Source organism: Pogoniulus pusillus, chromosome 29, assembly GCF_015220805.1.
Source record: "Pogoniulus pusillus isolate bPogPus1 chromosome 29, bPogPus1.pri, whole genome shotgun sequence".
In the NCBI taxonomy this organism is placed as follows: Eukaryota; Metazoa; Chordata; class Aves; order Piciformes; family Lybiidae; genus Pogoniulus; species Pogoniulus pusillus.
Window position 1 is genome coordinate 17899329 of NC_087292.1, and position 13252 is coordinate 17912580.

Here is a 13252-nt window from a genome sequence, read left to right on the forward strand (position 1 = left end):
GCTGTGGGACAATAGGTGGTCACAGTGACCAGGCTGTCAGTGCTTCGGGATGGAGTGTGTCACCACGTGGCCCTGGCAGAGGTGCCTGGGCCTGGATGTGCCCCTGGCACTGCATCATGCCTTTGCAGGGGGACAAGCCAGGCAGGGCTGTGTGGCTGAGAGCTGCCATCCTCATCCATCACCCCAGAGTGGGCAGGGGAGGTGATGCAGCTGGGGAGGGATGTTTGGGGCTGCTCCTGCAGGGCCTCCTTTGGACCCTTCTGCAGTGCCATGCTGAGGGCTGCTGTTTGCTTTCTGCTGCTCCAGTTTTCCAGCAGGATCTGTGGCCAAGGCAGCACAGGGAGGGACTCTAAGCCTGTTACATCAGCCCTGTGCTCATAATCCCATCAAAACCATTAGCAAGTTACTCTGACACGATCCACTTTCCTTAAACCTGTGTTGATCAGCATTAATTATATTACCCTCTTAATTATTTGCTGCTGTGATCCCCTGTCAGCTGCTCCAGTATCTTGCAGGGATGGCACCGGTGTCAGGAGGGACCTGCTCTGGCTGCCCACCTGCACTGCCCAGCCTGCATGGCCATGCCAAGCTGGGGACCATTGCTTGCCCACTGGGTGCCAGCAGCCCTGGATGCCCTCGTGCTCCCTCCCTTTGGGCTGTGGCGCAAGAGGGTGCTGTGCAGGGTGCAGGCTGCTCTTGGGCACTGCCAGCTCATGCAGGCCTTCTTGCAGAGAACCTCTGGAGCTCGTACCTGACCAAGGGCGTGATCGTGGAGAAGAGAGGGCTGCCCTCTGTCAGCGCCCCCGACACACCGGTGGACATGGACCAGCCCTACGTCTTCAGCGACATGACCTCCTACTTCACCCTGCTCGTTGGCATCTACTTCCCCTCGGTCACAGGTGGGAGCCGACGCTGATCTCCCTCGCATGCTGTGGGCACCGGCTGGCACACGTGCCACCGGGCACACTCTTGCCAAGCCCCACGTGTGCTTGCCCCCCGTGCTGGGTGCCGGATATGGGGTGCGGGGTGCGGGGGTGGCTGGCAGCCTGCCCCTCCCACGCAGCCACCCGCGCTCCAGATCTGGCGGTGCCGCTCAGCGCAGCGTTGACGTCCCGCGGTATTTATAGCTCCCCGGGGGCGGCAGGGCCCCCCGCCCCAGCCCCCTTGCGGAGCTGCCACGGGTGCGGCTGCCAGGTCCCGCCTGTAGCTCCACGGGTGCCAGGGCTGTCCCAGGCGGCTCTGGCAGGCAGATGAGTGCTGCAACACTGCACGGCACACACACCCTGCCACCGTCCTGCCCAGTGCCACATTCACCCTGGCCATTGCCAGGGCAGGAGCATGAGGTTGTCCCTTGGGCTGTGCCACATCTGCTGGTGCCAACTGTGTCCCAGTCTGGCTTCCTGCCTTCCCAGAGCGGCGCTGGGGCTGGACCCTGCCACTGCTGCAGTCACCGTGTCCCTGCTTGAGCTAATTAAGGGCTAATGAGACAAGTCACTTAAGAGCATTTTGAGCCTAATCCTTGAGTGGCCTCAGACTGTGGTTTGAGGAAGATGGAGGGAGTGGGCTGGGGGCCCTGAGCCACAGCAGCGCCTGCTCCACTGCCAGCTGTGAGCCCACTCTCCATCCTGGCTCACTGCTGAGCCAGTGCCCTACCACAGCTGGGGTTTGTGTGGTGCCCTACATGAGCCATCTTGCCAGCAAGGGCTGTGGCTCTGCCCACTGTGGCACCATCCTCTCTTTCCTCAGGCATCATGGCTGGCTCCAACCGCTCCGGAGACCTGCGAGATGCCCAGAAGTCCATCCCCACGGGCACCATCCTGGCCATCGCCACCACCTCTGCGGTCTGTATCCTTCCGAGCTTGCCTGCCAAACCGAGGGTGTTTGGCCTCACTGTGCCATGCCGGGCTGGGACAGGGCTTGTGGCACTCTGCTGGCAAAGGGGCAGGTGGGCAGATGGAGCTTTGTGTCTTCTCATCTTTCCTTGACCATCTGGCAGATATCAGCTCTGTGGTTCTCTTTGGGGCGTGCATCGAGGGGGTTGTCCTGCGTGACAAGTGAGTGTCCTGAGGCTGTAAGGCAGGGACAGAGGAGCCTGGCAGCCCCCTGGGAGCAGCCCCCTGGCATGGGCTGGGGCAGGGGCAGGGCCTGCAGCCCGGACACACTGGGTGTGAAGTCCACGTCCATGGGTGTCTCGGAGTGAGAGTGCTGGGGTCTGGGGTGGGGGGGGGGAACCTCTCAGGTGGGAGTCTGTATGTGCCCTGACTATGTTTTGCTGCAATCTGCAGCTCCAGGGCTGCAGGCAGTGCTTGTTTGTCAACAGGCAGAGCTGCCTGCACTGCCTGTGCCACCTATCTGGGGCACTCTGCTCACCACATGCGGCAGGTGACACTTTCGGGTCGCCAGCACCAACACAAACAGACCCAGCTGCATGCAGCCTGAATTGGCCTCCTCCTGGCACAGGGGATAGGGTCTCCCAACCCACCTCATCCCCTTGTGCCCTGCCCCCCCCCAGTCACTGGCAGGGGGGGCCCTTCTCCTTTGCTCACTTCTTGCGTGGAGTGGAGGCCATTGGCAGCTGGGGCAGACTCTTTCCCGGTCCTTTCCTGCCCCCACCCCAGAAGCATCTCTTGGTGGCTGTCCTGTGGGGGCTGGTTGTGCCACTGCAGTGCTGGCACTCTTGGGGCTTAGCCCTGGGCTGGAGCCGTGGGTGATGCTGGTGCCCCACAGGTTTGGTGAAGCCGTCAATGGGAACCTGGTGGTTGGCACCCTGGCATGGCCGTCCCCATGGGTCATTGTCATCGGCTCCTTCTTCTCCACATGTGGGGCCGGACTGCAGAGCCTCACAGGAGCCCCTCGCCTCCTGCAAGCCATCTCCAGGGATGGGATCGTGCCTTTCCTCAGGGTAGGAACCCCCAAGCCTGCACCGCCAGCCCCAGCTGGCCACTGCAGCTGCACCTCTCACCAGCATGGGAGACTGGTGGGCACCTGTGCTGCCCAAGTGGGTTTAGCTGCGGCGTCGGTGGGAGAGTGCCGGGAAAGGTCAGGCTGCCCTCCCCCCGCTGCGTGCGGTTCTCTGCCGCTCTCGGCGGACGCCTTCCCACAGCCTGCGCTCTGCAAATCCGAGCCGACAGCTCCCCCCGGGGCAGAGGCAGCTAATTTTATCTTCCTCCTTCACCCCGCCAGCCCCAGCTCCCGCTCGCTCCTGCCTCACCACCCTCTAATGCGTCCGGACACGCGCCCCTGCCCCCTCCCTTGTGCCCAGACCCCCCCCGCTCTGTGCACCGCAGCCACAGCAGGAGCCGCTCTCCACCGGCAGCGTCTCTGTCCTCAGCGCGGGGTGTCTGCGCCCAGGCTGAGCTGGGACCTGTGCCTGGGTGGGGATTCCGGGGGGACAGAGGACGCTCTGAGTGCAGGGAGGACCGTGGGGCCTGCTGAGAGAGAGGCAGGACCATCAATGGGTGCCAGTCCCACTAGCCTTGGGGGGCACTTCCATGGCACAGGATGCGTGGCAGCTTGTGGTCCTGCTTGTGCCTGGTCCCTGCTCACAGCCAGGGCTGGATTTTGGGGGGGGGGTCTGGTCCCATTGGGGCTATTGTGGCGCTGGCATCACAGAGTCCTGACTCACCCCTCTTGTCCTCCCACTGCCAGGTTTTTGGGCATGGCAAAGCCAATGGAGAGCCAACATGGGCCCTGCTGCTCACAGCCTGCATCTGCGAGATCGGGATCCTGATCGCCTCCCTGGACGAGGTGGCTCCCATCCTCTCCATGTAGGCAGCATGCTCTGTCCACCTGCACCTTCGCGAGCGGCTGGTGGGCCCACGCCCCTTGCCCTGATCAGGCGGGTGGCACATGCATGTCTCTGCTCCTTGGGGAGGGGGGAATGCCCCTGACTCCACCCTGGGAAGAGAGAGCCCAGGGCCCTTCCTTGTCTGGTGTCTGGACCTGGTGGCTCTTTGGCCCCAGCTGCACTTCTGTTGTCATAGAATCAGTCAGGGTTGGAAGGGATCACAAGGAGCAGCCAGTTCCAACCCCCCTGCCATGGGCAGGGACACCCTACCCTAGATCAGGCTGGCCAGAGTCTGTTGAGTGGCCTTGGGGCTGGTCAGTGCCACTGATCTGGGCTGAAGCCCTGGTCCATCCTGGCACACCTGGCTCAGCCCTGCACTCTCTCCTGCAGGTTCTTCCTCATGTGCTACATGTTTGTCAACCTGGCGTGTGCCGTGCAGACGCTGCTGCGGACACCCAACTGGCGACCTCGCTTCCGCTACTACCACTGGTGAGCTGGGGTGGGCACGAGCAGGACACAAGGTCCTGTCACCCCCCCTGGGCCACCTCAGGCCAGGGGCACTGGCACTGCTGTGACAGCATGGTGGTCTTGGCAGGACCCTGTCCTTCCTGGGCATGAGCCTCTGCCTGGCACTGATGTTCATCTGCTCCTGGTACTACGCGCTGGTGGCCATGCTGATCGCTGGCCTCATCTACAAATACATCGAGTACCGAGGGTAAGAGTGGCCACAGCTTGCAGCCCCCAGCCAGTGCCCACAGCCCCACCTCGGCCCCTTGGCATGGGCTTCTTGCCCCACGGTGCCAGTGTGGTGCTCAGCCGCCAGAGCCGTGGGCATCCTGTGGGTATCTCTTGTGTGGTGCCTGTTCCCGCAGCGCAGAGAAGGAGTGGGGTGATGGCATCCGTGGGCTGTCCCTGAGCGCTGCCCGCTATGCCCTGCTGCGGCTGGAGGAGGGACCTCCCCACACCAAGAACTGGAGGTGAGGCCAGGTCCCAAGGGCTGGGGACACCAGGGGTCCATGGTGGGAGATGGCTGGGGCATGGGCACTGACTGCTGGCCTCTTCTTCCAGGCCACAGCTGCTGGTGTTGGTCCGCGGGGATCAGGAACAGAATGTGGTGCACCCACAGCTCCTCTCCTTCACATCGCAGCTCAAGGCTGGCAAGGGGCTCACCATTGTGGCCTCTGTGCTGGAAGGGACCTTCCTGGACAACCACCCACAGGCACAGAGGGCAGAGGAGGTGAGAGCTGCCCATAACATTTGGGGCTCTGGCTGTAGGTGCTGCTGTCCCTGCGAGTCCAGAAGCATTGCACCCCTATGGCCAGACCTGGTCACGAGAGTGCTGGAGTGACACTGGCAAGAGCCCAGAGACCTCACACGTCACCAGTACTCAGGGCACCGTGGGGATCTCTGGACCCCTGCATGCTTCTTCAGGCACTGGAGATATCAGCACCAGCTGAGCACTGGTCCCAGTCTTGGCCAGCTGCTACAATGCTTGACAAGGCATGGCACAGCACCGCATGGTGCTTGGCCAGGGCCTGCTGTTCTGCTGGGCTGAGCAGCCTCTCAGCTGCCCCACGACCCTCGCAGCCCCCATGGCCCTAGTGCCAGGCAGGGCGGGAGCTGAGACCTTTCCCCGCTGGAGGGAGAGCTCTCCCTGCCCTGCCGCTGCCGCAGCCGGTGGCACATTAATGAGATTAAAGCCTCGGCAGCAAACAGCTTCTCCCCCGTGCAGACCTTATAATTTCTCTGAGTAAATAACTCTAATTGCCTCCGCGCTGCCCGTCAGAGCGCTGGCACAGGGACACCCTCCGCTCGGCACGGCACAGAGCCGTGTGCCAGCTCCGCTCACCACCGAGCCTCACCCCTCGCAGCCCGGAGCCGCAGGTCTGCTGTGGGGTGTGGAGTCCTGGGCACCCCGTGGGGACCTGCATCCAGACCCTCCTCCCCGCACCCCACCTAGCCAGGGTGCCACTGCCAGAGCATCCCCATGCCCTCCTCTGACGCCCCTCTCTTCCCGCCAGTCCATCCGCCGGCTGATGGAGGCAGAGAAGGTGAAGGGCTTCTGCCAGGTGGTGATCTCGTCCAACCTGCGCGATGGCATGTCCCACCTCATCCAGTCCAGCGGGCTGGGCGGGCTGCAGCACAACACCGTGCTGGTGGGCTGGCCCCGCAGCTGGCGTCAGAAGGAGGACCACCAGACCTGGAGGAACTTCATCGGTAGGCACCACGGAGGGCAGGTGCTGCTGGGCTGGGGGCGCTGCGAGCCACCTTGGCTGACGTGGCCCTTCCCCTCCCAGAGCTGGTGCGAGAGACCACAGCCGGGCACCTGGCCTTGCTGGTGGCCAAGAATGTCGCCATGTTCCCGGGCAACCAGGAGCGGTTCTCAGAGGGCCACATCGATGTCTGGTGGATCGTCCATGACGGGGGGATGCTCATGCTGCTGCCCTTCCTCCTGCGGCACCACAAGGTAGCTCAGGCCCCGCGGTGTGGGGCGGGGGGGGCCGTGGCTGGGGCTGTCTCCGTCGGGCCGCGCCCATGCCCGTGCCTGCCTTCCACACAGGTCTGGCGCAAGTGCAAGATGCGGATCTTCACGGTGGCACAGATGGACGACAACAGCATCCAGATGAAGAAGGACCTGACCACATTCCTGTACCACCTGCGCATCACCGCGGAGGTGGAGGTGGTGGAGATGGTAAGTGCTGCGACGGGGCACGACCCGCAGCCTAGGGTGCCGTTTGTGAGCGAGCCAGGCAGTCCCTGCCGCAGGGGCACACTTAGACCTATGGAGACAGGCAGGACCAGACAGGCAGCGGTGGGTGCGGTTCCCCCTGCCCCACAGCGCCTCCTGTTCCCCTCCGCAGCACGAGAGTGACATCTCCGCCTACACCTACGAGAAGACGCTGGTGATGGAGCAGCGCTCGCAGATCCTCAAGCAAATGCACCTCACTAAGAACGAGCGGGAGCGGGAGGTGAGCGCAGGACGGGCTGGTGCTGGCTGCCACCCAGCACCCGTGCCGGCGGTGCCCCACGGCTCCGTGTATGCCCTGCGGGGAGCCCGGGCTGGGGGCTGCATGGCCAAGCCCTCGCTCTTCTGCCCCTCCGCCCTGGCTGAGCCTGTCCCGTACAGATCCAGAGCATCACGGATGAGTCCCGCGGCTCCATCCGGCGCAAGAACCCGGCCAACACGCGCCTGCGCCTGAACGTCCCTGAGGAGCAGGTGGGAGACGGCGAAGAGAAGCCGGAGGAGGAGGTGAGTGGCTGCACCGGGATGGGTCTGGGCAGGCGGCTGCTCCTGGACCCTGCCCACCCTCCCCCTCTCCTGTCTGCAGGTCCAGCTCATCCACGACAAAACCACCACCTTCTCCAGCAGCTCTCAGTCCCCTGGGGATGAGGTGGAGACAGCCCCCGAGAAGGTGCATCTCACCTGGACCAAGGAGAAGTCAGTTGCAGAGAAGAACAAGGCCAAGAGCCCTGTCAGCCCCGAGGGCATCAAGGACTTCTTCAACATGAAGCCGTATGGCCCTACCCATTGCCACCCCTTCCCACCCGTGCCCCGTGTCCCTGGCCACCCCTGCCTGCCCTGGCAGCACCAGCTCAGTCCCTGCTCAAGGAGGGTCTGGGTGTCCTGAGCTCACCTCTGTGGAGGGGCTGGGTGGGAGTGGGGTGTGTATCTGTGGCAGGTGCCCGGGCAGTATGTGCTGTGGGGACCTGGGGTGCACATCTGGCACTCACCTCTTGTCTCTTTCTCTCTTCCCTCTGGCCTCGCCGTGCCCCTTGCAGGGAGTGGGAGAACCTGTAAGTCTGGGTTTGGCTGGGTCCTGGGCGTGGAGTGGGGAGCTGGGTCACTGCTCATGGAGTGGCACAGCTGAGGCCATTAGGGTTGCTCTCATGATGAGGGTAGCTTAGTGGCTGTTGGCATGGTGTGAGCTGGCTTACCTGGGTGGCATATGGAGGCTGCCAGCCCCCATGCAGACTGTGCCATGTGCCCCCTGCCTGTCCTGTGAGGCTGCTGGGACCTTCCTGCAAACCTGGGCTTGGGCATCCGTAGTGATGGTGGTGCTGGCTGCTCCTCCCCACTCCCACACAGCTTAGCCCTGAGCAGCTGCAGTGTGCCACTGCCCATGGGACCACTGTACATAGTCCTGCAGCTCATGGCCAACAGTACAGGCTCAGAGCCACCAGCAGCTGTGCCCAGGAAAGCTTTCTGCACCCCTAAGGTCATGCTGTAGTCCCTCTGGTCTAGTGTGGGGCCAGAGGCTGGCTGTGCCCAGCCCTGTGCCCACCGTTGCTGTCACCCCCAGGAACCAGTCCAACGTGCGGAGGATGCACACGGCCGTGAAGCTCAACGAAGTGATCGTGAAGAAGTCCCAGGATGCCAAACTGGTCCTGCTGAACATGCCAGGGCCTCCCCGCAACCGGAAAGGGGATGAGAACTGTATCCTTCCTGCTGGGTGACTGCCCTGGCACTGGCACCACGGCACTTTGCTCCCACCAAAGCTGCCGGCTCTCGCAAGCGAGTGCCAAGAGGGAGAGATCTAGCATCAGGCCCCAGACTCCCCCATACCCCTCCTGCCCCTGGTGGGGTCTGGCAACTGTCACTGGCAGCAGCCTGCCTGGCAGGCAGAGCTAACACACATGGGGTCGGGGCCAGGGCCTTGAGCCACTGGCTCTGGGGTGAGCTTGTTGGTGCAGCGGGCTTGGCTCCCCAGACATGGGGCTGGGCAGGGGCGGTACCAGGGCTGTGCCTGGGCGGTACCAGGGCTGTGCCCACCCTCCGCTGTGGCGTTGGCCCTCCTTGACGGCCTCGCAGATATGGAGTTCCTGGAGGTGCTGACAGAGCACCTGGACCGAGTGCTCCTGGTGCGTGGTGGGGGCCGAGAGGTCATCACCATCTACTCCTGAAACCCGGCGTGCAGAGAGGTTGCGTGCACGCTGAGCCCTGCCACCCCTTGCACCGCGGCTGGAGGGAGGAGGGCAGGCCGGATGGCACCGGTGCGCAGAAACTTCACCTGGCTTCGGCCGTGCCCCTGACCTCTCCATGCGAACTGCAGCACCAGATCTTCCGGGAGCATCCAGCACCAGAGCAGCTGTCCCTCATTGCAACATCACAGCACTGCTGTCCTTGTTTGTACATAAATACAGACCGAGTGCCGCGGCTGCGCCGCCACCGCCGCCCGGCCCCAGCCCCGCCGCCCGCGGGCCCTGGCCAGGCAGGATGTGGCTGTGCCGAGATGGGCGCTGCGCCCTGCCGTGCCACCGCCCCTGCGTGGAGCTTGGCTGGACGCGACCGTGCCCCGTGCCCGCCTGCTGCCCGTGCCCTGCCTCCCCGCTGAGGCCCAGGGAGAAGAGAGAGGCCACCAGCACGACTTTTCTTGCCGGACGCTCCTCTCCCCACCTCTGGCAGTGCCCAGGGCTGCCTGCCGTGGAGCTGACCCCTGGCTGCCCCTCGCCACGAAGGACCTGGACATCCACACCACGCTGCTGACTCAGTGCTGCCCGTCTCTGGAGGCCACAGGCCGAGCTTGCGGAGATGCAGAGTGCTGGTTTGGAGGGGACAGGGGGCGGGGGGCAGTCCTAGGGGAGGTCCCACGACAGCAGCAGAGCTAGCCTGGGGTGGGTGGGTGCTCCCTGTCCCTCTTCCCAATGACTCTGGGCTTGCTTTTCCCTGGCGCTCTCCTGGTGCTTGTGCCGTGGTTCTGGCCTGGAGCTGCGGTGCCCAGAGCTAAGCAGAGACCCCTCCTTGGCCACATAGTGACCAGCTGGAGCTGCCTAGGGGTCGCTGACCACATGAGGCACCGGTGCCTGCTCTTGGCACAGATGAGTCCCAACCTGTCATACCTCTCTCAGCTCCCCACCACTGCACTTGGGAACTGGGGGCCCTTAGGTCCCCAGCACTGGCCAGCCAGGCTGGTCCCAGCACTCATGTGTGCATCTGGGTCCCCCCATGCCCCACGCTGCTCCCGCTGCTCCCCAGGGCTTCGCTGCTGGCCTGGCCCCAGCCCTGTAGAATAGTCTGGATCCCTGCGTAGTTTTTGAACATATGCAAAGTGTTTGCCTGGTCTGACAGGGCCATACCCCATGGCAAGGGGCAGCTGTAGGGGTCCTGCTGCCCCCCAGCACCATGGCATCCCCTCACTCAGCTGGCTAGGGCTCAGGCACTGGCCTCACAGCCAATAGGGCATGAAGCCTGCCTGCTTACGGCAGCCCCGTGTGAAGGCAACAGGGCACACAGGACAGCTCCAACACCTCCTACCTTCGGCAGCAGCTGCAGGGTCGCCCCCACCACCTCATAGTTGCCTCCCTCTCCCCCCACAGCATCTCTCATGCCAGAGAAACTGGAGGAGCTTTTAACAAATGTGAACGGTTCCAGGAACCAGGCAGGAGCGGTGCCACGGGCAGCCAGGGCACCCCCCGGGCAGCCAGGGTGCCCCCCGCCCCGGCCCCTGTACATAGTGTACATAATACAGTCGTGTATTTTTAAAGTGATCATATTTATGTTAATAGAACCAGATGAAGTCTATATATAGAGATCTATATCTATTCTGAGAGCTGCAGGGCTCTGCTAGCACCGGGCCGGGGCATGGAGAGCAGACACAGGCTGCTCCTGCACAAGCGGGCACCCATCCACTGCCCACCCAAAGGCTGCAGCCTTCCCCAGCCACCAGCACCCCTGGGAAAGGGCCAGGCCACAGGTTCAGCCTCTTCTCAATTTAGGAGTTTTCAGGGAAAAGAAGTCACAGACTATTCTGAACTTGTTCCACAGCAGATTTGAGCTTCCACTCAGAGTGCAGCCTGCTAAGAGTTGCCCTCTCCTGGCAGTGCTGGCTGCTCGGTGCCAGTCTGACTGAAGTGGCAGCACTCTGCCTCCAGCCAGAACCGAGCTCCTGTGCTGAAGCACTCCCCTCTGCCCCCCAAAGCCACCCACACCTCAGTGGGCACTACATGACCTGCAGTCTCCCCAGCTGGAATAGAGGGAGTGGTTACTGCTGCAGTCTCCCCACGGGCGGGCCTGGCCGGTGCCAGTGTCCAGCTGCTGCTGGTCCCTCCTACCAGCTGAGTATGGCTCCCAAGAGCTGGGAAGTCCCTCTGCACTTCAGGCCCTGCTCCCTCTTCCACTCCTCCAGGGCCAGGCCAAAGCTACATTTGGCTGCTTGGATACAAGGCAGTGAGGCTTTTGGTGGTAGTTGGGTGTTTTTTTTGCTTTAAGATACTCCTTGGACACTCGCCCAGACCAAAACCAAGTCCCAGCTGCACATCTGTGCCTGCTCACACCTTGCTCCTACATTGCCATCCCTCCCAAAGTGCCTCCCTTCTCTCCAGCAGCAGACCCAGACCCAGACAGACTTTCTGCCGCTCGGCTCAGCTCCCTGCGTGGCTGCACTGCTCTGTGCCGCAGGCTCTCCTCAGGAAGTGAGTTCCAGGAGCAGGGCGAGCTCGGTGTTTGCAGAGGTACACAGGTACAGGGCAGCAGGAGTGGCACTGCAGGGCAGTGGGAACACAGCCAGGCAAGGCATGCTTCTGCGCTGAAGGTTTCGCATCACTGCCGCCCCAGCATCCCCAGTGCATCCCCACGCCCCTCTGCACCACTCTCACCCCCTCCCCGGTAAAGCCCAGTCCCAGCTCCCCCCGGGGAGCAGGCAGGCAGGCGAGCCCAGCCCATCGCTGCTACCAAAAAAAAAAAGGCATTCCCCTTCTTCATCCTCCAGCAAGGGGCAGGGGCACAGCTCTGTCCTGCACCCCCTGCCAGGCAGTTTGCCTGTGGCAGAACGGTGGCAGCTCCGCAGCGAGCTCTCAGGCGGGGTGCAGAGGACCAGTCTTAGCAGACAGCACTGCATGTTAGTTTACAAACCCAGCCCTGCACGTTCGGCCTCTGCGAGTGTTTGGTTTCCCCTGGAGCACCTTTCCGCCGTTCCACCCTGGTGAAGACAGCGTCCTCCTGCGGTCGTTGTGCGAGCTCCTCCCTGGCACATGCGCAGGCAAGCTTTTGGTTTTCGTTCCAGACAGGAAGGTCTTGACCTCCAGGTGGGTTTTGCAGGCAGGCTGCTGCCGAGAGCAGAGCTGGGTGCCAGGGTCGTGGGCTGGCAGCGTGGCCTGCGGCAGGCGGGGAGCACACGGAACCACGGCCGGACGCCGCGTTGGTATCCCTGCCGTGGGAGCACCGAGCTGCCCGCTCCCCCCGGCACAGGCGCAGCACCTCAGGGCACTGTGGCCACAAGCCATCAGTCAGCACTCACAGGAGGTGCCCAGCCCAGCCTGGGCAGCTGCGGGTCCGTGGCTGGATGGCAAGAAGGACGAAGGCACTGCACAAGGGTAGGAGTTGCACTAGAAGAGTCAAGACCCTCCTCTGTGTAGCAGGACTAAAACCCAGCAGCAAGCCCCCAGGGTCTGCTTGCTGCTGGGGACACCACTCCGCGCTCCACGTGCAATATCTGTTCTGAATGTCCCCACAGTCGGCTCAGTCGATGCTCTCCGACCCACCGTAGCTTAGATGTTCTCCGTACATTCAAGTGACTTTTCTTCCAGTGCAATATTTCAATAGACATGTAGTGACCTTAGTAACGCTTCCTGTGTTAGAGAATCTGTGTGCAGAGCAATGCAATTCAGTTGAAAACCCCTTGTAAATAAAACCAGGCTGGGAACCCAAAAAAAAAAAAAAAAAAAAAAAAAAAAAAAAAAAAAAAAAAGGAACCCCAGCCCCACCCCCACCCCCAGTATTAAGCTTGCATTTAATTTCCGTGGGTGTTTGAGTATCGTGTGTTAGGCCCCCATGCAGCTCTGTGTTCTCTGTGCAGGTACCAATGGAGGAGAGGCTCCTCGGCTGTTGAATGCTCCCTGTTAATGCTTTACTGCTTTACCTGTATCCATTTTTCTAGACTCCTGTCTGCACAAAATGCAATAAATGATTTTATTACACCCTTCACTGCCGCCGTGGGGATCTTTCACTGCCTGCTAGGGGATCCAGACCCCTTCTGCACTTGCCTGCTGCCGTTCTCCTAATTAAGGGGCAAGCCCCAGCAGGGAGCAGCTGTTCCTAGGGGCCACAGCTCAAGGTCATGCAAATTTCTGATGCCCCAGCAAAGGCACTTCCCTTGGCTGCAGGGTGGTAAGGACAGAGAAAGGGCTGTAAGAACGAAGACTCAGAGAGAGGGAAGTTGGCAGACAGACAGACTTGCATCCAGCACCAGATACTAGTAGAGCCATAGAATCAGTCAGGGTTGGAAAGGACCACAAGGATCATCCAGTTCCAACCTCCCTGCCATGGGCAGGGACACCCTACCCTAGATATGTAATGGTCCCATGAAGTCCAGGCCCAGCAACACAGCCCCAGGCAATACCTTGAACTGTGCCACAGGAGCAGCTGTCCTGAGCATACAGCCCCTGACCTCTCCTCTCCCTTCCCCTCCCACCGCCAGCCCAGCAGAGCCTCACACCTCTCCAGCACATCCCCCATCCCAGGCACATCAG

The 13252-nt window shown here is 62.3% G+C and overlaps 1 protein-coding gene across 3 annotated transcripts in view; it reads left to right on the plus strand.

Moving 5' to 3' along the window:
• Positions 1 to 12707, plus strand: part of SLC12A5 (solute carrier family 12 member 5) — a 30344-nt gene extending 17637 nt beyond the window's left edge. For 2 of the 3 annotated variants that reach the window (XM_064167992.1, XM_064167993.1), the window contains exons 9-26: positions 732 to 899; positions 1747 to 1845; positions 1997 to 2054; positions 2728 to 2902; positions 3649 to 3767; positions 4178 to 4276; positions 4383 to 4502; positions 4660 to 4764; positions 4856 to 5024; positions 5809 to 6004; positions 6085 to 6254; positions 6348 to 6479; positions 6649 to 6756; positions 6915 to 7037; positions 7117 to 7301; positions 7568 to 7582; positions 8089 to 8222; positions 8598 to 12707. In XM_064167992.1, the coding sequence (XP_064024062.1) occupies positions 732 to 899; positions 1747 to 1845; positions 1997 to 2054; positions 2728 to 2902; positions 3649 to 3767; positions 4178 to 4276; positions 4383 to 4502; positions 4660 to 4764; positions 4856 to 5024; positions 5809 to 6004; positions 6085 to 6254; positions 6348 to 6479; positions 6649 to 6756; positions 6915 to 7037; positions 7117 to 7301; positions 7568 to 7582; positions 8089 to 8222; positions 8598 to 8689 (2267 nt within the window). In that variant the 3' untranslated portion in view covers positions 8690 to 12707. The remainder of the gene's footprint in view (positions 1 to 731; positions 900 to 1746; positions 1846 to 1996; positions 2055 to 2727; positions 2903 to 3648; positions 3768 to 4177; positions 4277 to 4382; positions 4503 to 4659; positions 4765 to 4855; positions 5025 to 5808; positions 6005 to 6084; positions 6255 to 6347; positions 6480 to 6648; positions 6757 to 6914; positions 7038 to 7116; positions 7302 to 7567; positions 7583 to 8088; positions 8223 to 8597) is intronic. The other variant, XM_064167994.1, reaches the window with a different exon arrangement.
• The last annotated feature ends 545 nt before the right edge of the window (positions 12708 to 13252 follow it).